General features: G+C 40.2%; 1 protein-coding gene across 3 annotated transcripts in view; it reads right to left on the bottom strand.

The window, feature by feature from the left end:
* Window positions 1-5,613: 5,613 nt before the first annotated feature.
* Window positions 5,614-26,526, bottom strand: part of LOC143670491 (PWWP domain-containing DNA repair factor 3B-like) — a 54,246-nt gene continuing 33,333 nt past the window's right edge. For 2 of the 3 annotated variants that reach the window (XM_077145319.1, XM_077145323.1), the window contains one exon: window positions 5,614-8,271. In XM_077145319.1, the coding sequence (XP_077001434.1) occupies window positions 5,940-8,048 (2,109 nt within the window). In that variant the 5' untranslated portion in view covers window positions 8,049-8,271 and the 3' untranslated portion in view covers window positions 5,614-5,939. Of the gene's footprint in view, window positions 8,272-8,983; window positions 9,161-26,526 lie in introns of all 3 variants that reach the window. The other variant, XM_077145322.1, reaches the window with a different exon arrangement.

Genomic DNA, 26,526 nt, shown 5'->3' with positions numbered 1-26,526 from the left:
GTGGGGGCTTATGGAGGCCAGGTGATCAATGGAGTTTTAGCTCAGGTCCATCTCACAGTGGGTCCAGTGGGCCTCCAGACCCATCCTGTAGTTATTTCCCCAGTTCCGGAATATATAATTGGCATAGACATACTGAGCAACTGGCAGAATCCCCACGTTGGTTCTCTAACTCGTGCAGTGAGGGCTATTATGGTGGGAAAGGCCAAGTGGAAGCCACTAGAACTGCCCCTACCAAGCAAAATAGTAAATCAAAAGCAATACCGTATTCCTGGAGGGATTGCAGAGATTACTGCCACTCTTAAGGACTTGAAAGATGCAGGGGTGGTGATTCCCACCACATCCCCGTTCAACTCTCTTATTTGGCCTGTGCAGAAAACAGATGGGTCTTGGAGAATGACAGTGGATTATCGTAAACTCAATCAGGTGGTAACTCCAATTGCAGCTGCTGTTCCAGATGTAGTATCACTGCTTGAGCAAATCAATACATCCCCTGGTACCTGGTATGCAGCTATTGATCTGGCAAATGCTTTTTTCTCAATAGCTATTAGTAAGGACCACCAGAAACAGTTTGCTTTCAGCTGGCAAGGTCAGCAATATACTTTCACTGTCCTACCTCAGGGGTATATCAACTCTCCAGCCCTATGTCATAATCTTGTTCGCAGAGACCTTGATCGTTTCTGCCTCCCACAAGACATCACACTGGTCCATTACATTGATGATATCATGTTGATTGGACCTAGTGAGCAAGAAGGAGCAACTACTCTAGATTTACTGGTAAGGCATTTGTGTGTCAGAGGATGGGAGATAAATCCAACCAAAATACAGGGACCTTCCACCTCAGTAAAATTTCTAGGTGTCCAGTGGTGTGGGGCTTGTCGAGATATCCCTTCTAAGGTGAAGGATAAATTGCTGCATCTGGCCCCTCCCACAACCAAAAAAAAGGCACAACGCCTAGTTGGTCTTTTTGGATTTTGGCGACAACATATTCCTCATTTGGGTGTGCTACTCCGGCCCATTTATCGAGTGACCAGAAAAGCTGCTAATTTTGAGTGGGGACCTGAACAAGAGGAGGCTCTGTGACAGGTCCAGGCTGCTGTGCAAGCTGCTCTGCCACTTGGGCCATATGATCCAGCAGATCCAATGGTGCTGGAAGTGTCAGTGGCAAATAGAGATGCTGTCTGGAGCCTTTGGCAGGCCCCAGTAGGAGAATCACAACGCAGACCCTTAGGATTTGGGAGCAAAGCCTTACCATCTGCTGCAGATAACTACTCTCCTTTTGAGAAACAGCTTTTGGCCTGCTACTGGGCCTTAGTAGAGACTGAACGCTTAACCATGGGCCACCAAGTTACCATGAGACCTGAGTTGCCTATCATGAGTTGGGTGTTGTCTGACCCACCAAGCCATAAAGTTGGGCGTGCACAGCAGCACTCTATTGTAAAGTGGAAATGGTATATACGAGATAGAGCCAGAGCAGGTCCTGAAGGCACAAGTAAGTTACATGAAGAAGTGGCACAAATGCCCATGGTTTCCGCTCCTGCTGCCACATTACCTTCTCTTTCCCAGACCAGAGCTATGGCCTCTTGGGGAGTTCCTTACAGTGAATTGACTGAGGAAGAGAAAACTCGGGCCTGGTTTACAGATGGTTCAGCACGATATGCAGGTACCACCCGAAAGTGGACAGCTGCAGCATTACAACCCCTTTCTGGGGTGTCCTTGAAAGACAGTGGTGAGGGGAAATCCTCCCAGTGGGCAGAACTTCGAGCAGTGCACCTGGTTGTTCATTTTGCTTGGAAGGAAAACTGGCCAGAGGTGCGTTTGTATACTGACTCATGGGCTGTTGCTAATGGTTTGGCTGGATGGTCAGGGACTTGGAAAGACCATAATTGGAAAATTGGTGACAAAGAGGTCTGGGGAAGAAGTATGTGGATAGACCTTTCTGAGTGGGCTAAAAACATGAAGATATTTGTGTCCCATGTGAATGCACACCAGAGGGTGACTTCAGCAGAGGAAGATTTTAATAATCAAGTGGATAAGATGACCCGTTCTATGGATACCAGTCAGCCTCTTTCCCCAGCAACTCCTGTTATTGCCCAATGGGCTCATGAACAAAGTGGTCATGGTGGTAGGAATTGAGGTTATGCATGGGCTCAGCAGCATGGACTTCCACTCACCAAGGCTGACCTGGCTACAGCCACTGCTGAGTGCCCAATCTGCCAGCAGCAGAGACCCACACTCAGCCCCCGATATGGCACCATTCCCCGAGGTGACCAGCCAGCTACATGGTGGCAGGTTGATTACATTGGATCACTCCCTTCATGGAAGGGGCAGCGATTTGTTCTAACTGGAATAGACACATACTCTGGATATGGGTTTGCTTTCCCTGCACGCAATGCTTCTGCCAAAACTACTATCCGTGGGCTTACAGAATGCCTTATCCATCGTCATGGTATTCCACATAGCATTGCTTCGGATCAAGGAACACACTTCACAGCAAATGAAGTGCGGGAATGGGCACATGCTCATGGAATTCTCTGGTCTTACCATGTTCCCCATCATCCAGAAGCAGCTGGATTGATAGAACGGTGGAATGGCCTTTTGAAAACTCAATTACGGTGCCAACTAGGTGGCAAAAACTTGAAAGGCTGGGGTAATGTTCTCCAGGAAGCTGTGTATGCTCTGAATCAGCGTCCACTGTATGGTGCTCTTTCTCCCATAGCCAGGATCCATGGGTCCAGGAACCAAGGGGTGGAAATGGGTGTGGTGCCACTCACTATTACTCCTAGTGATCCACTAGGAAAATTTTTGCTTCCTGTCCCTGCTACCCTGAGTTCTGCTGGTCTACAGGTTTTAGTTCCAAAACGGGGTGTGCTTTCTTCAGGAGAAACAACAGTGATACCACTGAACTGGAAGTTTAGATTGCCACCTGGCCACTTTGGGCTACTTATGCCTCTGGATCAACACACCAAGAAGGGAATTACATTATTGTCTGGGGTAATTGACCCTGACTATCAGAAGGAAGTAGGACTGCAACTACATAATGGAGGTAAAGAAGAGTTTTCTTGGAATATAGGAGATCCCCTGGGGCGTCTATTAGTACTACCATGCCCTGTGATTAAAATCAATGGAAAACTGCAACAACACAATCCAGGCAGGACCACTAATGGCTCTGAGACTTCAGGAATGAAAGTTTGGGTCACCCCACCAGGCAAAGAACCACGGCCAGCTGAAGTGCTTGCTGAGGGGAAAGGGAACATGGAATGGGTAGTGGAAGAAGGTAGTGATAAATATGAACTTCGACCACGTGATCAGTTACAGAAACGAGGACTGTAATGCTGTTTTGTTTGTGTTATACTATTTAAGTTGTAAGATATCAAGTTTAAGAATGAATGTTGCCCAAGGATTTGCACCCTATTCTGGAGAGATTTAATGTGTTTCCAGTTATATGCAGGACAGTTGAGTATTGTCAGGTAAAAGAAAAAATGTGTGCTCGTTTTCATTTGGAAATTAAGTATGGTCTAAGGTGATATATATATATATATAGGTGCCAAGTTGACAAGGGGTGGACTGTTATGGTTAGGGACAGGTGTCAACTTGGCCAAGTTGTGGTACCTGTTCATCTGATTGGGCAAGCGTTGGCCTGTCTGTTGCAATGAGGACATTTCATAGGATTAGGTCATGATCACGTTAGCTACATCCACAGCTGATTCCATTTGTAATCAGCCAAAGGGGAGTGTCTTCTGCAATTAGTGATGCTAAATGCAATCATGGGAAGCCTTTTAAGGAGGACTCAGAGGAGACAGGTGGCATTCCTGCTTTGGCTGGCGAGCCTCTCCTGTGGAGTTCATCCAGGCCATCCATTGGAGTCATCGGCTTCACAGCCTGCCCTGTGGATTTTGGACTCTGCGTTCCTACGGTCACGTGAGACACTTTTATAAATTTTATATTTGCAAGTGGTCCCTGTTGATTCTGTTTCTCTAGAGAACCCTAACTAATACACTAACCAAGGGGGGGGGAAGGAAATGTAACAAAATAAGGTATCAGTGGCTGAGGGACTTCAAATAGAGTAGAGAGGCTACTTTGGAGGCTACTCTTACACAAGCCTCAGCTATATATTGCTAATTACCACAGTTTGCCAAACCCCAACCAAAACCATTCCTGTCAACCCTGAAGAACACCCAGGGCTTTTCTGAAATTCTACAAAAGTTTCTTGCACTATGATTATCTTCCGGAAACCTACAACCTCCAGATTGGTTCCTAGGCCAGATAAATACTAAAATCCAGAGGGGCCAGTCTCTCCAAGAACATCAACTAGTTTCATTCCCTATCTCGTATTACTGACAGCCCCTTCCAACATGAAAAAGTTAAAATGGGCATAGCCCAAATACCCCTAAAGAGTGGGAGAAGTATCAAAAGACAGGGAGGAGTTTTAAGAGAGAAAATCAGATTTAACAAATTAGTGTGACTGCTGAATCATTATATTGACATTTCTTTTAGTCTCCAGTGTCCTAGAGCAGCTAGAAGTAAAAACATAAAATTATGGAACTCTTACCAAACTGTGAAATCTGATCTATAACTACTTGTTACAATGTAGTTTGAAATTCATTGTTTTTTGTATATATGTTATATTTAACAGTAAAAAATATTTAAAAATAAATAAACTTTTGTCGTTGAAAAATAAACAAATAAACCAGCTTTTGTAACATTTATTCTGAAAAAAAACTGTTTCAAGTAAGGATAACAATTCACTGGCTTCAGAATTTGTTTTGTACATGTTTAATTACACCCCAACATATGTTTAAGTATATTCCAAGAATAGCTATATTTAGATGAAGCAGACTTTTTCTGTAAACTATTTCTGAATTCCCAGATCCTGGGTCACTGACTTCCTCAATCAGCCAGAATGACTTACCGGTCTGATTATGTGTGTTGGAACTTGTTGGAACTACTCAAATGAGTCAAAAGATAAAGTTCACGTGACTTGAGATAAATGACGACTTTTGTGGCAATATAGGAAAGAGAACAAAGAGCTTCTTTTCCTACATTTTATACCAAATTAGATGGGCTCCTAAGCAGTCAGCTTGGACTAGAATAGCTAACCTGTAAGCACAACGACTCTGGCTGCCTTTGGCAGGGGCACAGATGGCTCGATCAAGAAGATGCAGTCACTGTCAGTTATGAAGACAGACGGAAGAAACCACTCAGTCACTGAAGAAGAGACAGTCCCACAACAGAATTTCAGAGAACTGTAGCTTGAACATTTTTGTTCAAGGCTGAAGAAGCGTTTTTCTGCACACTGAGATACCATCACTCACAGACGTAGATAATGCGTTAGCTTTATGTTTGAATTTCAGGTTGCATCTGAAGAAGGCTTTGGAAGTAGTGATAATATACAGGAATGCCTGTCAGAAATTGGGTTGGTGTCTCAGAAGTGTTTTTCCAAAAATAAATATGCATAGCACGGAAAACCTGGAATTATCTTAAGCAAAAATCTAATACCTAATGTTTCTTAAAAAAAAAAAAATGGAAAAACGCATTTGAAGTTTCTGTAAAAATATATGCTAAAGTTTAAAATTATTGCAGCTTAATATCTGACACCAATGCCTTTTTATGTAAAGAGAAGAATGCAGTCTACATTAAAATATTAAACAGAATCACAATAAATGTTATGAAATACAATGGTATTTTCCTTTGAAAATATCTGGGGAATTACACATTCCAAAAAGAAAAAAAGTAGGTGATAGTATACTTGTTTGCAATATTTTAACAAGATCGCTTGTGACAAAATGTGGGAACAAGATGTGATGATGAATTTGGTCCTGACAAAAGCTTGAGATGGATCAAAAATGAATTAGGCACATTCCCCCAGTCTCCCATTTCCAGGTATACATTTGCACGGTATAGAGAACAGATCACGAATTTCACACAGATGGGTGTTATTATTAATCACGTAAATGTGAAATGAGCATGGGCCCGGGGCGAGATGTATAATTAGCTTCCCCCATTGCTAACTTCCGCCTCCTCTCTTTTATGACCTTTCTATCGAATAGTTCTTTTTCTCTGTAATGAACAGGCGGCCCTTCCAGGTACTTGGCTTCCGCTCTCTTGTAATCTAACCCGTCAAGGGCAGAAATCGAACAAATCATGACTTCTGGCAGCAGGACCTCGAGAATAAAGTTTACTTTGTCATTTCTTATCAAGCTCAGCATTTTCTGGTCTATTTGCTTGTAGATTTCCTGCAAATGTTTGACCACAGCATCCAACTGCTCGTCATCTTCAAGGTACGTTTCGATGCAGACCATGCACTTATTGGAATTTAAAAATGATTTCAGCCAATGGGACGGTTTCCTGCCTTGTAAAATGTCCAGCAGGTGGTCGTCGGCCCCCTTTCTTTGCACGATGAACTCCACGAGCTTCTGGTTGGCCCGGGCCCAGGCGGCCCTCATCCGGTCGGGGAGAATCCTCTTGCAGCGCCTCTTCCCGTCCTGGGAAGTCTCCTCCTCGGACTCCTCCAGGTCGTCGTACGTCACCCTAGGAAAGGCGTCCCCCACGTCGCCCTTGGGAGCGGCTTTCCGAATTGGAAAACTGATGTCAGCCGCGTAATACTCGAGGAAAGAGCCCACGAAAGAACCACGGCCGACGTGGCCTCTGTAGTCAGAAATCAGGGAGCAGCACCAGTGAACACTCTTCTTGTGCCCCTTCTCGGCTCTCTTCACTAGTTTTTCTTTCTCTTTACAATCAAAATGCTTTAATCTTCGGAGGGGAACTCTCAAGCCACTCTCTTCACCGTTCATGTCTGCTTTGATCAAGAGCACCCTGGCAGTCTTCTCTGTGTCCTGAACGCTCGTTACCACTGCTGGCCAAAACGGATACTCCTGGTATTTAAACCAGACGATCATTCCTCTCTCAATGGAACGCGGCTCCTGCGCAAAAGCGATGCCTGCAGGTTGTCCCCTTTCTTTACCATCAACCATTGTAACGGCCTTGTTAGCATGAACAGCTTCTGAGTCATCCAAAGATTGAAGTGCCTGCAGCTGATTCTGAATATCTGGGACTTGGAGCTTCCTTCTTCTATTTGCAAGACGGAGTGAATAACGCAGGCCAAGTTGAGAGGAACTGGAGGATGTGGCTGCATCTTCAAAGCCTGGCTGTGGGCGACCCTCTCTAGGGCCCTCAGTATTCTGAGAGAAGGTAGAACATTTAGAAGAATTAGCCACGTTCCTTGGGCAGGAGCCCTGCGCCTCTTCTTTCAAAGTTTTGGTCCCGGAGAGGATGAAAGGTGAAGGCAACATTGGGGTGTCGTCTTCCTGGGGAGCGACGGCCCCCTCCTCTGAGGCTGTTGAAGTGTCCATCTGCCCGTCTTTGTGGCTGGTGAGGTATCCATCTGAGGTGTCCATAACTGTTGAGATGTCCATTTTTTTCTTGCCCTTTTTCTCAGGACCATATCGTGAAAAGGAAGGAGAATTTCGAGCCAAGCCACAGGCTTGTGATGACTTCGTTTCCCTACCTTTGAAAATAGGACCAATGGTTGTGTTTATCTGTGGTTCGTCACCATACTGAGAAACATCAATCTCTGAAGTTGCCAACAGGGATGTTATGTTTTCACCTTTTCCAACACGCTTCACTAAATTCCGTTTGTACTTCTGATACTTTTTATGAGGGAGTGAATGAGATCGCTTTGGTGGTGGATTTTGAGACAGTGTAGTGGTGTCTTCTTCACCTGAAGTGCTTTTTTGAATCAAATTTTCTCTTTCATTTATAATATCCAGCGCCACTTGAAGTGATCTTCTGTAGACCATTTTCTCTCTACATGAAGCACTGATGGCTGACTGTTTCAGCAGAGAGGAGACAAGGGTTTCAATTTGAAACTTATTGTTTAGTATCTTTATTTCTGTGCTTTTCACTTTAACTTTTTCATCCAGTGAGAGTATCTGAACTTCTACAGAAAATGCTTTTTTTCCCTTATTTTTTGATGGAGTCCAAGATTTGGACAAAATTTTTGCTGGCCACAACTGATTTTTCCAATTGCACAGGACATATTTGTCATCCATTATGATTTAGATTTGTGTGTCAAGATGAAATTGTCACAAGTTGGGGTGTCTGACTGTTACCCCCAGTGCTAAGGCAGGTTTTCCAAAAGAACAGTATTCTTTACAAAGCCCTTTGTTTCTTAGGTCTGCAAAAGTTTTACAGTTTGTATGGCCTGTCCTACTCCACCTGAATCTCCCAGGGATGCTTAAAGTCCTGTGCTTTGATTAGACAATAATGAGGATGCTGGAACAAGGAAAAGGAAGAGGAAAAACATGTCAGAATAATGCTGGTCAATAAGAATTTATAAAAAAACACAACAAAGACAAAGAGCTGCTATTAGCAAAAGGGACAGTTACATGGTAATATATTTGGAGAAAAACACAAAATGCAAGAGTTTCATAACACCTCAATCCCAGTATCTTGTTCTTATAATTATTATTAAATAGTAAAAACATATCTCTATGTGTATGTGTGTGTGTGTGTGTGTGTGTGTGACACATCAGTGATCCCATTTCTATTATTGAATATGCTGTGCCTTTTGGACTTTTCCAGTTTCAACCTACAAAGATGCTTCATTTTTTTCTTTTCTAGGTTGCTATTGCTGCCTGATCCATCCAAGGAAGCCAGAAGCAATGTCCTACATGCAGATACTTGGTGTCAGGACAAAGCTGTGTTCAAGGGCATGAGCTTAGAATAAAAGGATTCTGTTGATTATCTTGAGGAATTACTGGATATTATGGTTATTGAGGATTGCTTGTGATACAAGCCCCTGGCTGGGGCATGGAATTCTTCATATCATATTGTAGCTTAAAACTTCTGTTTCCTAATACCAAATCTGTTACTCATATTTTAAATAAAAGTGGCTATAGAGCAAGGAACAAAATAAGTTGTTCTCTAAAATCTCAACATAAAATAGTTGAAATGAAACATTTTGTAAAAACGACAACAGTCTTACCCAAGGGCCGTGGATGGCGTTAGATTGATTCTATGACCTGGATCTCATGAGCTCACGCTCCAAGCTCTTTCCCAGCAAACCCCTTACCCTGCTCTGTGATTCTCAATGCACTGCTCTTCCAGGGATTGAATGGCATAAAATGTACATACCCAGGTCCTATGGACCTCTAATGTGATTCTAGAAAATATAAAACCAGATAAGAAAATAAAGCCTATTAAGTAAGCATTGATTAAGAATTTTCCTTACTCCCAACTCTAGAATTCCTCCTTCTGAACATTTCAAAATATTACTAAATTATAATAGTTTGTGCAAGTCCCTTCCTATTTCAGAACAATGGAAATACTGCTTTCATGATAAAAAATTGTGCTGTACAAATAGATTTAATAGCAACAGCCTTTGTATGTATGATCTATGATTGCATGTGTGAAATAAAAATGGGATCTCAAATGTTGGTATGTTTTTCTGATTCTAATATAACATTAAATGGGCTTATGGAGAATATAAAATACATAGCTATATAAAGAAAACAGCACACCACAGATGTTGACTGTTAATATAACAGTGGGTATACTTACAACATACTACCTATGTATCCATATACACATATATGCACATTTGAACACCTTTTCCATAAATAGATATTTCTCTCAATATTACTCTTAGTGGATCTCTTTACAATGAGATTTTCCCTTACGTTTCCAAACCCTATTTAAAGAAATTTCAAACGATATAGAAAAGCATAATGCAGAAGATACAATTCTACTCTCAATTCCTCTCTTCCCACCCTTCCACCCAGAAATACTTTGTTAATATGTTGGCTTATTTTTTTTTAACTTTCTCTGTACATTGTACAAATATGCTTTATTATTCATCTCTCTCTCTCTATATATATATATATATATATATTTTTTTTTTTTTCTTGCATGGTCAGGCACTGGGAATTAAACCCAGGTCTCTGGCATGGTAGGCGAGAACTCTATCACTCAGTCACCAATACCCGCCCTAATTCATCTAGATATTTTACCTCATGCATTATTGACTTCAAATTTTGTTTTATAATGTAAAAAATCTTAATTTATATATATAGTGTTTGTTTAGACACACTTGTCACTTTAATATATAATACGAAATATATAATAATAATGAAATATACATATTTAGGTATAAGTTGCACAAACATTTTTCTTAGCTGGGAGTGCATAATCATTCAATTTTGGAAGACTCTGCTTTAGAGAACTTAAAGAGTAATTGACTTTCAAACTACAAGTGTTATCTGAGGATACAGAACAAAAGGGAGAAGGAATAACAGGTAACTCAGCTACTTCAGTCTCCCAGAGCTGAACTGCCAGCCTCTCACACAAAATAGGAATGATCAAGTTTCCTCAACCTCAACCGAATAACTACTGACCCCCCAAAATACACACAAACACTTAAGCTCACTCGCATTCACTATATTAGTAACCACAAATGCCTCATATTTATGCATGTATCCATGCTTAGTTCCTACATACATCCCTGTAAATATTTCTGCTTCCAGTATAAATGATATTTCAGCTCGATTTATTTCCTTATTAAAACTATACACAGAAAAATCTAAAATGATGTTTAAAATTATTTAATAGGAAATATATTAAGTGTAAGTATTTCAATCACCCAGGAATGCATTGAAAACATGTGTCCAAGGACTTCAGACTTTTTATTCTAATTATAAATATATTACTATAAGAGATTAGCATGAACTTTTAACAATTGTACAGCCTATTTGGATATCCTTTGATATTCACATTAATTACACTTTTTTAAGTGTAAAACACTAGCAGAGTATTTTTAAATATATAATCAATGTATTAATTGCAAATATTTTTCTGATTATGAAAATAATGCATGCTTAAGAAACAATCACCAATGATATGTGTTAAACAAAAATGTTCAATGGTCCTCTCACCATATATCTTAGCCCGTTGCCCAGACACCCTAGATTAAGAGATTCTTATATAGTCTTGCAGATATTTTTCTTGTCATATTTTGTATTAATAGGAATATAATCCAATACTTTTTGAAAGAAAGAGAGAGAGAGAAAGATAGGTAAATATTTATCCTCTTTTGCAAATGAGTAGCAATGTGATAAAACATTGAACAGCATCAAACTAACTCTTTGCAAAGTAACTCTAAGTTCTCAGAGGGCCTGGAATACAAAAGTGTTTATTATCAAACCAAACACTGCTCAAAGAGTGAGAATACACAATTAGATTAAAATAAAAGGGAAATACTCTAGCAACTCCACTACCTGTAAGTTCATAGTCAATTTCAGATCAGAAAATATAATTCTCCAATTGAGCACTTTAAAGTTTTGAAGTCCTGGAATAACTTTTGTTCTTTTGTATTTGCTTTTTAGTTGAATAATCAAAGAGTTAGTTGACAATTAGGTTTCACTTCCCAAAACAGCTGCCATAATTTTTGGAAAAATTATTTCGGAAGTTCTATTCTATTAAACCCCTCTCCCAAGTGAAGGCTTTAATTGCTCTTGAGGAAAAAAGAAAAAACAATTCTCAGCAAGGAATGCTTTCAAATGAGGGCACTTTTCTTGATTTGAACCCTACCACATTATTAATTACCCAGAGACAGCAGTTCATTTTTCTTTCACCTTTATCCCAGTATTCCCTGCATACAATAACTATGTATTGGAGCCTTTTTAAGCTGTAGGTTTTGTAATTTTAAAGTCTCCCACAAAAATGAATGTCTGTGAACAGATGAGTTGGAAGTTTCCTTTATAAGGGACATGTAAAAATCAGTTTATAAAATTGTTTCATAAATAAAAGATATTATTGCCTATTCTTGCACCTTTCCATATCCAGATGAATTTAGTATAAATTGTATGAATAATTTTTAACAAGCTTTTAAGATTTCATTGGGTTAGTGGTAAATTTTTAGAACATATGTCTTTAAATTTTAAAAGTTGCTCTTCCCCCCCTCCAAACTCTATTACCCTGAGAAAAGGGAGACAACAAATATCCCTCCTAAATATAATAAAATCATACATGGTACTTGGGTTAAAAAGTCTTGAAGGTGAGACCTCCATATTTACTTAATTCCAGGAGAGTGAATAAGGTGTGTCAGTCAGAACATATTGATCTTCCTCTGTTGAGCAGAAGGATAAAATGTTGCTCATGTTCACAAGAAAAGTCATTGAACTTGATCTAATCGTAACAGCAACACTGGAATTGGACATAAATGAGGGGATACTTGGGGAAAGAGTGAAAAAGTTATAGTCTATGCCAATAATGCTATGTTATGTATCCATTACAAAAACTGATACAGACCCAAATGTGCTGACTGGAAAAAATCAGGCAAAAAAATCTGATTAGAGATCTACTGAGTAAAAATGTTATAGTTTATGTAACATACACATTCATATGGAGAACAATATTAGATATTTTTATCTTAGGATAAAAATGACATGCAAATGTAAGGAAAAAAGTGTTGAATGTTAAACAGAAATCTCATGATATAGGTACACTGAAAAGAAAAGTGGAACAAGGATGGAAGTAGGTGGTGAGGGGAGACTTTACTTTTCTCTTCATATTGCAAAATATTACACGGAAGATGCATCTACTTGGATGGCCAGCCCCCTTTCCTCAGAAGTCTGCATCCAGCTCTGAGGGTGCCCTTGTTCAAACTTATGGGGTCTCAAAACTTCCCTGACTTCCCTTGGTTTCCTTAGACCTAGAAGGGCCTGCTCTGGTCCCGCACTGTCCTCTCCTTGTGACATCTTTGCTCCTCAGAAGGGAAAAGCCTCTTACCATATATCTTAGCCAACTGCCCAGACACCCTAAATTAAGAGGTTCTTATATAGTATTGCAGGTATTTTTCTTGTATTAATAAGAATATAATCCAATCCTTTTTGAAAGAAAAAGAAAGATACATAAATATTTATCCTCTTTTGCAAATGAGTAGCAATGTGATAATAAAACATTGAACAAGGCAAAAGCCTTTTTTCACTTCCAAATAATTTTGTTAATTTCCCACTAATTAATCATGTTAATCATGTTGGTTTTTCTACCTTCCCTTATAAATATAAATGCCCTTACTGAAATAACATGGCCCCAGTTGTGTGAATGGCCTTTTTTGGAGTGACACAGGGGAACAGGGATGGAGAGGAAGGCACAGCCTGCTTTTCTTCCCTCCAAGCCTCCTGTTTCCCTCCAGAGACACAACTAGTATCTCTTAACAGGGTAAAGGCAGAATGGGGTGGCAGAGGCTCCATCTGAGTGTCACAGGATGGGGAGGCCAGAGATTTGGGTGTCTTACCTACACATGTTTCTCCATAAAGCCTGTGTCCTGATAAAGAAAGCAGCAGTAAGCCCATACCATGCCTTCTTTCTGAAACATGGTAAAAACCAAAGTAAGTATAACTTCAGCAGCATCCACTGCCAAACATACAATAAAAATGTTCAGGAGCTTATATTGTTTGTTTACACAATAAAGGAGGGAGGGCATTTACTGTTTTTGATTAAAGGTTTGACCTCAGGAAATTTGTATTTTATAGAAGAGGTTCATTAATTTGTGTATTAGGTACTCAGGATGAGCACAATGTCATTTCCTGGGTTCCACAAAATTACATCAGATCCTTTCAATCTTACTCATTTTATGTCATCATTTCAGACTTCAAATTTTCTCTCATAATGTACAGGTAATATTTTGCTATAAGGAGGCATAAAATAAAGTTATATATTTAGGAGTACATGCAAAAAAATCTTTGTTAAACATAGGTGTAGGGCAGGCCATGGTGGCTCAGCAGGCAGAGCTCTCGCCTGCCATGCCGGAGACCCAGGTTTGATTCCTGATGCCTGCCCAGGCAAAAAAAAATCATATGTGTAAATTCAGAAATACTTGGAGATATTTGCTTTAAAGAACTCAGATTGTAATGCCGTCAACACAACAGGTGCAATCTTAGGCTATAGAAATAGGGAAGAGGGAGGAAAAACAAGTTATTCCATTATCTCATCCCCTCTTCAGAGGTAAACACCAGCCTGTTCAATAAAACAGTAGTGATTAGGGCCCTTAATATCCAACTAAATACCACACATTCCCAATACACACACACACACAAACTCACATTAGTAATAAACACCCCCTAGTCCTGTTATTTCTGTGGTTGTTACATCCTTCCACTCTGTAAATATCCTTGTTAAATCTTTCTGCTGTCAGGAAAGAATGGTATGTCCCAGTTGTCACAGAAGCCAGAGGGGCATCAAACCGTTCTCCTCGATGCTAACTTTCCACGGAAATCAGGAAGTACTAATACATCTGCAGAGGCAGAGCGTCAATCTTCATCTCAGTGATTTATAGCCACCCAATTCAACGAATAAATGAATGAATGAACTATTAGAGACCATACCCCAAGTTGTCATGGCATTTGTGGGCACAGGAGCCTTTCACACAACCGGCCATGGGGGAAGTAAACCGAAAGATGAGCAGGTTCTGTTGTCCCTTGAGACCCAGCGTCTGCATCTGGTTGTTCTGACCGGCCTTTCACCCAGCCATAGCACCCGAGGCAGGTACATTGTGCAGGTGGGAGCCCACAGACCCTCGGTCACTTTAAATGGTGGGCAGAGGAGAGAACCTGTGAGGATAAAGAATCCGCATGGCAAGGGAAGGCAGATTAGAAACTCAGGTTGTGCCAGGACCGAAGGACCCTGGCTCTACATTTGGACAGCTGCGTATGACTAGGGTGAGGAAGGCGAAATGGTTCCTGAGAAGGGAATGGACCCCCACACAGTGACCCAGGATGAGAGCGAGGAAAGGTTGAGCCTCACACGTTTGGGGTCCCTGTCCTGTTCCCAAGCAATGCTGAGGTCACACCGCCAGTGAGTGTTAAGCTCAGAGACAGATCCCTCACAACAGGCTTAGATGTCAAAATCCAAACACTGAGTCCTGTTGGTGAGTTCCGCACACGCTCATCATGAGGGCACACACACACACAGTGCCACAGTCATTAACCATAACCACGTATCATAAACATTCATCATGTGGGCACACACACAGCAGGATGACACTCAGTCGTTCACCACAGACAGACGGACTTGCCATCTGAGGTGGCTCTTCCTCCCACTGATAAGCTTGGAGATGGCTATTTTCAGTCAGTCTTGGGCAGTGCTGTGTGGGAAACACACCCTAGGGTGGGGAGGGGCGCAGTTCTGATTTCCAGGTTTCCCGATTTCCATGGTGCCTATCTGCCCCCATGGCCTATTTCAGTGAAATTTTCTTCAGAAATTGTCATTTAATGCATATCATTCTTGGATTTGCTTTACTCTTGCAACTTAACATCATTCCATATCAGTATGTATAGTTGTATCTCATTTTTATAAGCAACATTATTTCCTTGCATGACTGCATTTATGTATGTTTATATTATGTCCAATACAGTATCATAAGCATCCTTTCAAAAAATAACTACAATACCTCGCTCTTCTAAGAAAATACAGAAATATCAACAAACACCACCTTTGCCCAGTGTTAGTAGTCTACACAGTGAGACTGAAAGAGAAACATACCCTGGATGACCCGTTCTGTGGATACTAGTCAGCTTCCTTCCCCAGCAACTCCAGTCATTGTCCAATGGGCTCACGAACAAAGTGGCCACGGTGGAAAGGAAGGAGGTTATGCATGGGCTCAGCAACATGGACTCTACTCACCAAGGCCAACCTGGCTACAACCACTGCTGAGTTCCTAGTCCGCCAGCAGCAGAGACAACAATCAGTCCCCAAAACCGTACCTTTCTCAGGGTGATCAGGGAGTTACCTACTTGAAATTTATTACACTGGACCACTTCCATTATTGAAGGGGTAGTGTTTTGCTCTTGATAGAATACACATTTACTCTGGATATTAATTTGTCTTCCCAGTATGCAATGCTTTTTCCAAAACTACCATCTGTGAACTTACAGGATGCCTTATCCACCATCATGGTATTCCATACAGCAATGCATTTGATGAAGGAACTCACTTCCCAGCAAATGAAGTGTGGCAGTGGGGCAAGATTATGTTATTCACTGGTCTTATAATACCCTCCTATCCGGAAGCAGCTACTGAAGGATCTGTGGAATGAATTTTTGAAGATTCATTTATAGTACCAGTTGGGTGGCAAAACCTTGAGTGGCCTGGACAAAATAAGTCAGCATACAATATCTGGTGCTATGTCTACCAAAGCCAGGATTCACAGGTCTACAAATCAAACGGTGGAAATGGGAGTGACACCATTCATTATTACTACTAGCGACCCACTAGCACATGTTTCACTTCTTGTCCCCATGCCATTATGCTCTGCCAATCCAGAGGTCTTGGATCAAAAGGGAAGATTGCTTCTACCAGGATATCAACAATGATTCCATTGAAATGGATGTTGAGACTCCCATCAGACCACTTAGAGCTCCTCTGAATCAACACGTATTAAAGGGAATTACTATAACATCTGGGGTGACTGATTCTGATCATCAAGGTGAAATTAGGTTGGTACTACACAATGGAGGAAAGGAAGACTGTCCAGAATACAGGAGATCCCTTAGGGATTCTCTTAGTAAAAGTGTGTCCTGTGATTAAAGATAAAGCAAAACTATAATTCAGTTCAAGTAGGACTTCTGAAGGCCCAGACACCTCAGAAATGAAGGACTGAATTATCCCATCAGCAAAAAGCCCTGATTAGCAGGGGTATTTTCTGAGGGCAAAACAAATATGGAACGGGAAATGGAAGAAGGCAGTTATAAATACCAATTATGAACATACGATAAGCTGCAAAAATGAAAATCACAATAGTTACGTATATTTCTCCATTATTGTGTTGTGAATATGTTTGTGTGTATATAAACTATTTTTATTCCATCTTTATCCAATTATTATCTAACATAAGGTACATTAACAATAGGCAACCTTATAATATTTAATTTAAGGAACACCAAATAAGAATGAACATCTCTCTCAGTTTCTCTCAGTCTTTCTTCTGTGAGCTTCTCTATGTTTTATTCTCTTTAAAAGGGCTCTAGTAAGAGGATTAACACCCACCCATCAATTGAAACAACCTAATCAAAAGGCCCCACCCACAATAGGTCTACACCACATGAATGGATTAAAAGATCACGATACTTTCTGAGGTATACATACAGCTTCAAATCATCACTGATAGTTTTATCATGCTAGATGAATATACAACTTTGTTATCATTATTTGGTGGTTAAGTGTGACTTAAAGAGATGTGTAAGTTGACAAGGGGTAAAACGTGATGGTCAGTTTTATGTGTCAATCTTGGTCAGGCTAAAGTCACTAGTTTTTCAATCAAAAACTAATCCAGGTATTGCTGTGAAGCTATTTTGTAAAGGTGATTGAAGTCCATCATCAGTTAGCTTTAAATAAGGAATATTTTTAAAGATAATTTACTTGGGCCTAGTTCAATCAGGTGAAAAATCCCAAGGACAGAACCGAGGCTTCCCTGAAGTAGAAATTCTGCCTGTGGATTGCAGTTTCTGCTCATGCTTAAGAGTTCCATTCTACAGATTCAATGCAATACCAATCAAAATCCCAACAACTTATTTTTCAGAAATAGAAAAAACAATAATCAAATTTATCTGGAAGGGCAGGGTGCCCCGAATTGCAAAAAGCATCTTGAGGGAAAAAAACGAAGCTGGAGGTCTCACGCTGCCTGACTTTAAGGCATATTATGAAGCCACAGTGGTCAAAACAGCATGGTATTGGCATAAAGATAGATATATCGACCAATGGAATCGAATAGAGTGCTCAGATATAGGCCCTCTCATCTATGGACATTTGATCTTTGATAAGGCAGTCAAGCCAACTCACCTGGGACAGAATAGTCTCTTCAATAAATGGTGCCTAGAGAACTGGATATCCATATGCAAAAGAATGAAAGAAGACCCATATCTCACACCCTATACAAAAGTTAATTCAAAATGGATCAAAGATCTAAACATTAGGTCTAAGACCATAAAACAGTTAGAGGAAAATGTAGGGAGATATCTTACGAAACTTACAATTGGAGGCGGTTTTATGGACCTTAAACCTAAAGCAAGAGCACTGAAGAAGGAAATAAATAAATGGGAGTTCCTCAAAATTAAACACTTTTGTGCATCAAAGAACTTCATCAAGAAAGTAGAAAGACAGCCTACACAATGGGAGATAATATTTGGAAATGACATATCAGATAAAGGTCTAGTATCCAGAATTTATAAAGAGATCATTCAACTCAACAACAAAAAGACAGCCAACCCAATTACAAAATGGGAAAAAGACTTGAACAGACACCTACCAGAAGAGGAAATACAAATGGCCAAAAGGCACATGAAGAGATGCTCAATGTCCCTGGTCATTAGAGAAATGCAAATTAAAACCACAATGAGATATCATCTCACACCCACCAGAATGGCCATTCTCAACAAAACAGAAAATGACAAGTGCTGGAGAGGATGCGGAGAAAGAGGCACACTTATCCACTGTTGGTGGGAATGTCAAATGGTGCAACCACTGTGGAAGGCAGTTTGGCAGTTCCTCAAAAAGCTGAATATAGAATTGCCATACGACCCAGCAATACCATTGCTGGGTATCTACTCAAAGGACTTAAGGGCAAAGACACAAACGGACATTTGCACACCAATGTTTATAGTAGCGTTATTTACAATTGCAAAGAGATGGAAACAGCCAAAATGTCCATCAACAGAAGAATGGCTAAACAAACTGTGGTATATACATACGATGGAATATTATGCAGCTTTAAGACAGGATAAACTTATGAAGCATGTAATAACATGGATGGACCTAGAGAACATTATGCTGAGTGAGTCCAGCCAAAAACTAAAGGACAAATACTGTATAGTCCCACTGATGTGAACAGACATTCGAGAATAAACTTGAAATATGTCATTGGTAACAGAGTCCAGCAGGAGGTAGAAACAGGGTAAGATAATGGGTAATTGGAGCTGAAGAGATACAGACTGTGCAACAGGACTAGATACAAAAACTCAAAAATGGACAGCACAATAATACCTAATTGTAAAGTAATCATGTTAAAACACTGAATGAAGCTGCATCTGAGCTATAGGTTTTTTTGTTTGTTTGTTTTCGTTTTTTTCTTTTTTTTTACTATTATTAATACTTTTATTTCTTTTCTCTATATTAACATTCTATATCTTTGTCTGGTGTATCGCTAGTTTTTCTAAACCGATGCAAATGTACTAAGAAACGATGATCATGCATCTATATGATGATGTTAAGAATCACTGATTGCATATGTAGAATGGTATGATTTCTAAATGTTGGGCTAATTTCTTTTTTTTTTTCCATTAATTAATAATAAAAAAAAAGTTCCATTCTGCCCTTCCTGATGACTTTCCCTATAGATTTTGGACCTACTTATCCATCCCGTACAACAGTGTAAGCCAATTCCTAGAAATAATTCACTTAATACATATCTCCTATGGGTTTTTTCCCTCTTGTTGAACCTGATTTGATGTAACACCATTAGAATAGCTAACATTTCTTAAAATGGATAATAAAAACCTATTCTAAGGATGTGGAGAAATTCTAATTCTCATACATTATTGGTGAGAATGTAAAATGGTGCAGCCACTTTGGAAAACACTTCCACAGTTACTCAAAAAGTTAAACATAAAGATTTTATATGATCAGGCAATTCCACTCTTAGATATATATCCCAAAGAATGGAAAACATATGCCCCTGCAAAGATTTTGTACATGAATGCTCATATAAATCAGCATATTCATAATACCTGAAAAGTGGTTAATAACGCAATGCCCATCAATTGATGAGTAGGTAAAATTTGGTATAGCCACACAATAACGTTTTATTTGGCCATAAAATGGAATGAAGTATCGATACATGCTACAACAGGGATGAACCTTGCTGCCATTATGCTAAGTGGAAAAGAGACACAAGATTCTATCTGAATAGTGCTTGGTCAAAGTTGTATTAGAAGAGAATTCCCTCCCAGCAGGATACCTTCTGGAAACAGTAGCATGAAGCCAAGCCAAGAAAAGCAATAAGGCAAGGAAACTCCCATGGGGGAAAAGAATTAGAAAGGGGTCTTACATGTCTAGGTCATGTCACTCAGCAGCAAGGTGGGAAATTTCTGGATCACAGAGCTCCAAAGGGCAGTAGCAGTTTTTGCTCAATTATAACTATAGGGTTTGTCTTATCTGTAATTTGTACAGTATGGGCTATGCAAAGTGGACAGGCTATAAATAACTAAAATATGCTTATTTGGGCTATATTTATAGCAACTGAGTGTGTAAGAATTGGAGCTTGGAACTCGTAGGCTTCAGGCTACTGGTCCTAACCTTCTATGAAAAAGTAAATATCATGGGAGACATAGAAGGCCAATACAAAGGGACTGCCTTTGGTCCATGTATACAACTATCTATCCTGTGCCCACATGCTACTTTGAAATGTTTGAGTTTACAACCAGTGATAAAACATCCTAAAGACCCAGAATCCTATAAAGGCGCAAACTATGATTTTCACGCCTTTTCATGGCAAGTCTTCTCATTTAGTGGGGAAGCAAAAAAAAATAGATCAGAAAAGGAGATTTTGATTTGTTCAATCTTTTTAGTCAACAAGTGACTTTGTGTTCCCTTTGTACATGTCCATGGCTATTTGTAAATCTTGGTGAGTGCTATCTACTTACATGCAGCAAGATGTGTTAGCAAGTGCATAGATCTCTTTCAATAGTCAATAAGTAATCTCGGGCTCTGTGGTTATTGAACACCATAGCCCCTAAAGTTTGATGAAATTCAGCCAAGAGCTCCAATCCTTGGTATTTTTGTTTAATTTGTATGTATAATTTCTTTGACATAGTTATTTGTCTTTAAATTGTTCTGTGATATTTTGCATATATGCTGTTCTTAATTTCCCTCACATTAGTGGTCTTAGGGTGATTAGTATCAGGGAGACTTTGAGAAAACACATTTGCAGCATTGAAGAGTTGTGACTAGAGTAGTTTGAGGGGGGAAGGGCTTAGGAAGTTCTGCTGATAAGGATAAATCTGTTGAAATTTTTAGCCACACCAAGTGCAAGAAATATTATCTAGGGTAGGATGAGGAGAAGATCGTGATGGGGGAATCCATTTGATCCCTTCACAATTCCACCAGGATCCCTCTACTGCCTGTATTCTCTATGTTCCTATGAAGGCTTAGTACAGTTGGAGGTATTGTTAATAGGAGAATACACTGTTATCGTAAACAAGTTTGCATGTCATCTTGTGTTTGGCACCTGGGACAGCTAAAATGGTCATGGACTCAGTCCGTCATTATCCACATAATTGTGTGACGTCAACCTCTGGACAGTTTAGTTGACGCCAATGGTTAAAGAAACAGACTCATCTTTATAAATGATTTTATGGAGATGTTTGACCAGGGGAGGGGTATATCAAAACTAATTGGCAGAAACAAGCCAAGCATGTAGTTAGAGTAGCCATCTTATATATTTTAGTGTATAAAGCTTCCAGAGCCACTGCCAAATCAATCTCCACAGTGGCTGTACCATTTTATATTCCCACTAGTAGTAAATAAGTGCTCCAATTTCTCCACATCTCTCTAACACTTGCAGTTGTCTGTTTGTTTAATAGCAGCCATTCCAGTAGATGTGAGATGATATCTTATTGTGGTTTTGATTTGCATTTCCCTTTCTTTTTTTTACAATTTTCATTACTCCAAAGAGAAAAATAGCAGATAAACACACCCTGACTAAACAGAAAATCTAAACCTCCCCTTAACTATTGTCCCTCCCCCACCTCCCATTTTTACACTGGTATTGCTGTGGTACCATTGATGGCTTCCTGTTAACTATAGGCCAAAGCATGCAATGGTAGTTTTCCCTCTATACCCAAATTTTATAAACTCTTTGTACAAGATTCATACCTTTGAAATAGTTTATACATATCCATAGTATTAATCAGTGGGATACATGGCCCTATATGCCCCCTTTCAATCATATTCAATTCAATATGGCAATATTACTTATAACCCCACTAACGAGCTACCATCAGTTCTATCTATTCCCTTACATTTAAGTTAAACCTCATTAGGTAACTGTTCACACATCTCTAGCTTCAGTGTAACTCTAGGTCCCCTATATTCTGCATTATAAGTGACTGAGTTTATCTTCACCAGGGTCATAACAGCGAAATCATCCGATATCCATCCTATTGTGTCTGGCTTATTTCACTCTGCATTTCACCCACTTCATGCTGGTGAAGATGACCATCTTTTTATGTGCCTTTTAGCCATCTGTATTTCTTCTTTAGAAAAAAATGTCTATTCATGTATTTTGCCCATGTTTAATTGGGTTGTTTTTTTATTGTTGAGTTGTAGGAATACTTTACATATTCTAGATACCAATATGTGATATCAGTATGTGATTTCCAAATATTTTCTCCTACTGAGTTGGCTGTTTTTTCACCCATTTGACAAAGTCCTTTGAAACACTGAAGTATTCAATTTTAAGGAGTTTTTCTTTCATTGCATGTGCTTTGGATAAAAGTCTAAGAAACTACCACCTATCTCTAGATCTTGAAGATGTTTCCCTACATATTCTTCTAGGAGCTTTAAGGTAGTTCTTATATTTAGGTCTTTGACCCATTTTGAGTTCATTTTTGGGTAGGGTGCAAGATGTGGGGAATGGAGGGGTCCTATTTCATTCTTTTGAATATGGATATCCAGTTCTCCAAACCCATTTATTAAAGAAACCATTCTGTCTCAACTAAGTGGACTTTGGAGACTTATCAAAAATCAATTGACCATCAACATGGAGATTAGGATATCTACCCAAAACCTCCCTAGTGAATCAGCAAGAAAGGGAACAAATCTTACTTGCTCATAATTCCGGAGGAAGGTGAAGACTGGAGAAGGATCCTATAAACACTGAAACTAAGAGAAAAATATCAGGTAGGAAATATCTGTCCAAGATTGACCAGCCCTCTTCCAAACCCCTCACCCAGCCATGCGCAGCTCAGGAAGTGGCCAGAAGCAGCAACCGGGATCTTTCAAACCTCCCACTGGGGACACAGACTATAAAATCTCTCACAGCATTGAGACAGATCCCCACCTATATCCAGACACAAGACCCAAGCCCACAGGGAACCACAGCAGGACTCAAACCTCTGGGGAGGGCAGAATACAAAAGGGGAGCAAGGAAGAGCTTCCAAATGGAGGATTTGGGAGGAAACAGAAGAATTTTCTCCAGAAGAACCAAGTAGCCAGGCAGAAACTGTCCAGATCAACTATTTGGGGACCCAGAAGACAAGGTCCAGGTCAGTGATGGATGAAGGGTCTGAGAAAAAGTGGACAGAAACTGTAATTCAAGCCCTGGGTTCTGGTGCCCACCTTCCATGTTTTTAGGGAAAGAGCAGTGGTTGGCCCACTCTTTGCCAGTGGGTCTGTAGTAGATGGGGGAGTCCACTGCCACAAGTATAGTGAGGGATACAGCTCCAGACTGAGGCAGATTTTGGCCACTGAACTGAAGGCCCAGACACTGCCTGGGCTCCAGGAGGGAAAAGGCTTCTAAGGACAATTAAGTCACTGAACAGTGGCATGGGCTGGGCAGGCCAAAAGGTGCAAGGAAACTGCAGGGCTTTTCAGAGCCTCTCCAGACCTTATCCCAGGCCCGGTGGAGCTGGTCTACACCCCCTGCATGGGTATCTAGATCTGTCCTGGCTGAGAAATACAGATGACCCAACTGTCAAAGCTGTACCCTAATAAAAAGCCAGGTGACAACTAAATCCTACACAAGAGAGAGAAATTGACCTTAAGGACGCAACCATCAAGATAATAAGATGGTCAGATATCAGCAAATAATCACAAGACGTATTAAAACTTCAAGAAGAAATAGCACAGTTAAAGGAAGTCAGAGGAGACACAGAATTTGGATCAACTAATCAAAGATGTTCAAACAAATCTCCTGAGACAATACAAAAAAATGAAGGAAAATATATATAAAGAGATAAAAGATATTAAGAAGACACTAGAAGAGCATACAGAATTTGGAAGACTACACAGAAACATAGCAGATATTATGGAAATAAGACACTTCAGTCTGGAGACACGACAGCAAATTTAAAGTGGAAGAAGAATCAGTGAGCTAGAACACACAGCAATCAAATTTGAACGGACAAAGAATAACCGGAGAAATGGAAAATTTTGAGCATGGCCCCAGGGAAATGACTGGCAACACAAAGTGCACAAATATACATACCATGGGTGTCCCAAAAGGAGATGATAAAGGAAAAGGGCCAGGAAGAATATACAAAGAAATAATGGCTGAAAATTTCCAAACCTTTATAAAAGATATAAATATGTTAATCAAAGAAGCCCAAGCTACTGGAAACAGAATAAATAGACCCAGTCTAAGAATGTCTCATCAGACTGTCAAACGCTGAAAGGAAGGAGAAAATTCTGAAAGCAGCAAGAGAAAAGCAATTCACCACATACTAGGGAAGCCAAATAAGATTAAGCGCTTATATCTCATTGGACACGATGGAGGCTATAAGGCAGGAGTATGATATACTTAACATGCCTAAAGAGAAAAACTGTCAACCAAAATTCTCTATCCAGCATAGCTGTCTTTTTAAAAAAGAGGGAGAGTTTAAAATATTCACAGATAAACCGAAGCTAAAAGAGTTCATTAATAAGAGACCAGTTTTGGACTTCCAAGAAGATGGCAGAACAGAGTGGAGTGACTTCTCTTCAGTTCAGTGAAACAAGATAGGAGACAGGGAGAAAATGACCAGGATTGCAGGTCCCAGGGTGTGAGTGAAAAAGGAGGGTCTTTAGGCAGTTTTGGGGAGGAGAGCATCAGCAGAATAGGTCAAGGAGAGTTAGTGGGTCGGGTGACCAGGATCCCCACTGGGCAGGCTGCAGTACATGAGAGAGGTGTGGTAGGAGGGACCTGACCATCCTTTGCTCTAGCCTGCTCAGCTGCTGGCTGAGGAAACCTCCCCACGTGGTTGGAGTGGACAGCACCTGCAGGGAAACCAGAGGTGGGCCAATCGTCCACAGTGGGGCCAGGCCTCAGTGTGGAGGGGAGTGATCACCCATTTGGGTGTGGGAATACCTAGCCCACAGTCCAGTGTCTTGAAGGTCAGCCAGCACTGTGTATCAGCTGATCAGCTAATCCACGAGGCACTGGTCAGCTACCTAGCCCCCTGGCGGAGACCCACCACCTGCTGTCCCTAATGGAGCAGTCCCCCTGCTCAGAACCCTGACTCCTGGGCTTCCTCCAGGCAAGGCGGGGCTGAGGGAGGAGAAGACTCAGGTGCGCCATCTGCTGGCCAGACTCAGTAAGTGCAAGTTGGCTGTATCAGATGGATGGAGAAAGACTGAGGGAGGAGGAACCTCACGGTCATCACCCAGCTAACTTTCTATCTGCCTAGGTCTTTACTTTTTTTTTTATTAATTAAAAAAAGTAACTAACACAACATTTAGAAATCATTCCATTCTACATACACAATCAGTAATTCTTAATATCATCACATAGAGGCATATTCATCATTTCTTAGTACATTTGCATCGATTTAGAACAAGAAATAGAAAGACAACAGAAAAAGAAATAAAACAATAGAGAGAAAAAAATTAAAAAAAAGAAAAAAAACCTATACCTCAGATGCAGCTTCATTCAGTGTTTTAACATAATTACATTACAATTAGGTAGTATTGTGCTGTCCATTTCTGAGTTTTTGTATCCAGTCTTGTTGCACAGTCTGTATCCCTTCCGCTTCAATTACCCATTATCTTACCCTATTTCTATCTCCTGATGGTCTCTGTTACCAATGCCATATTCCAAGTTTATTCTCTAATGTCGGTTCACATCAGTGGGACCATACAGTATTTGTCCTTTAGTTTTTGGCTAGTCTCACTCAGCATAATGTTCTCTAGGTCCATCCATGTTATTACATGCTTCATAAGTTTATTCTGTCTTAAAGCTGCATAATATTCCATGGTATGTATATACCACAGTTTGTTTAGCCACTCGTCTGTTGATGGACATTTTGGCTGTTTCCATCTCTTTGCAATTGTAAATAATGCTGCTATAAACATTGGTGCGCAAATGTCCGTTTGTGTCTTTGCCCTTAATGCCTCTGAGTAGATACCTAGCAATGGTATTGCTGGGTCATATGGCAATTCTGTATTCAGCTTTTTGAGGAACTGCCAAACTGCCTTCCACAGTGGTTGCACCATTTGACATGCCCACCAACAGTGGATAAGTGTGCCTCTTTCTCCACATCCTTTCCAGCACTTGTCATTTTCTGCTTTGTTGATAATGGTCATTCTGGTGGGTGTGAGATGATATCTCATTGTGGTTTTGATTTGCATTTCTCTAATGGCCAGGGACATTGAGAATCTCTTCATGTGCCTTTTGGTCATTTGTATTTCCTGTTCTGAGAGGTGTCTGTTCAAGCCTTTTTCCCATTTTGTAATTGGATTGGCTGTCTTTTTGTTGTTGAGTTGAACAATCTCTTTATAAATTCT

This window comes from Tamandua tetradactyla, chromosome X, assembly GCF_023851605.1.
Source record: "Tamandua tetradactyla isolate mTamTet1 chromosome X, mTamTet1.pri, whole genome shotgun sequence".
NCBI lineage: Eukaryota > Metazoa > Chordata > Mammalia > Pilosa > Myrmecophagidae > Tamandua > Tamandua tetradactyla.
Note: the sequence above shows the minus strand (reverse complement) of the source record. Positions and strands in the feature narration are given on the sequence as shown.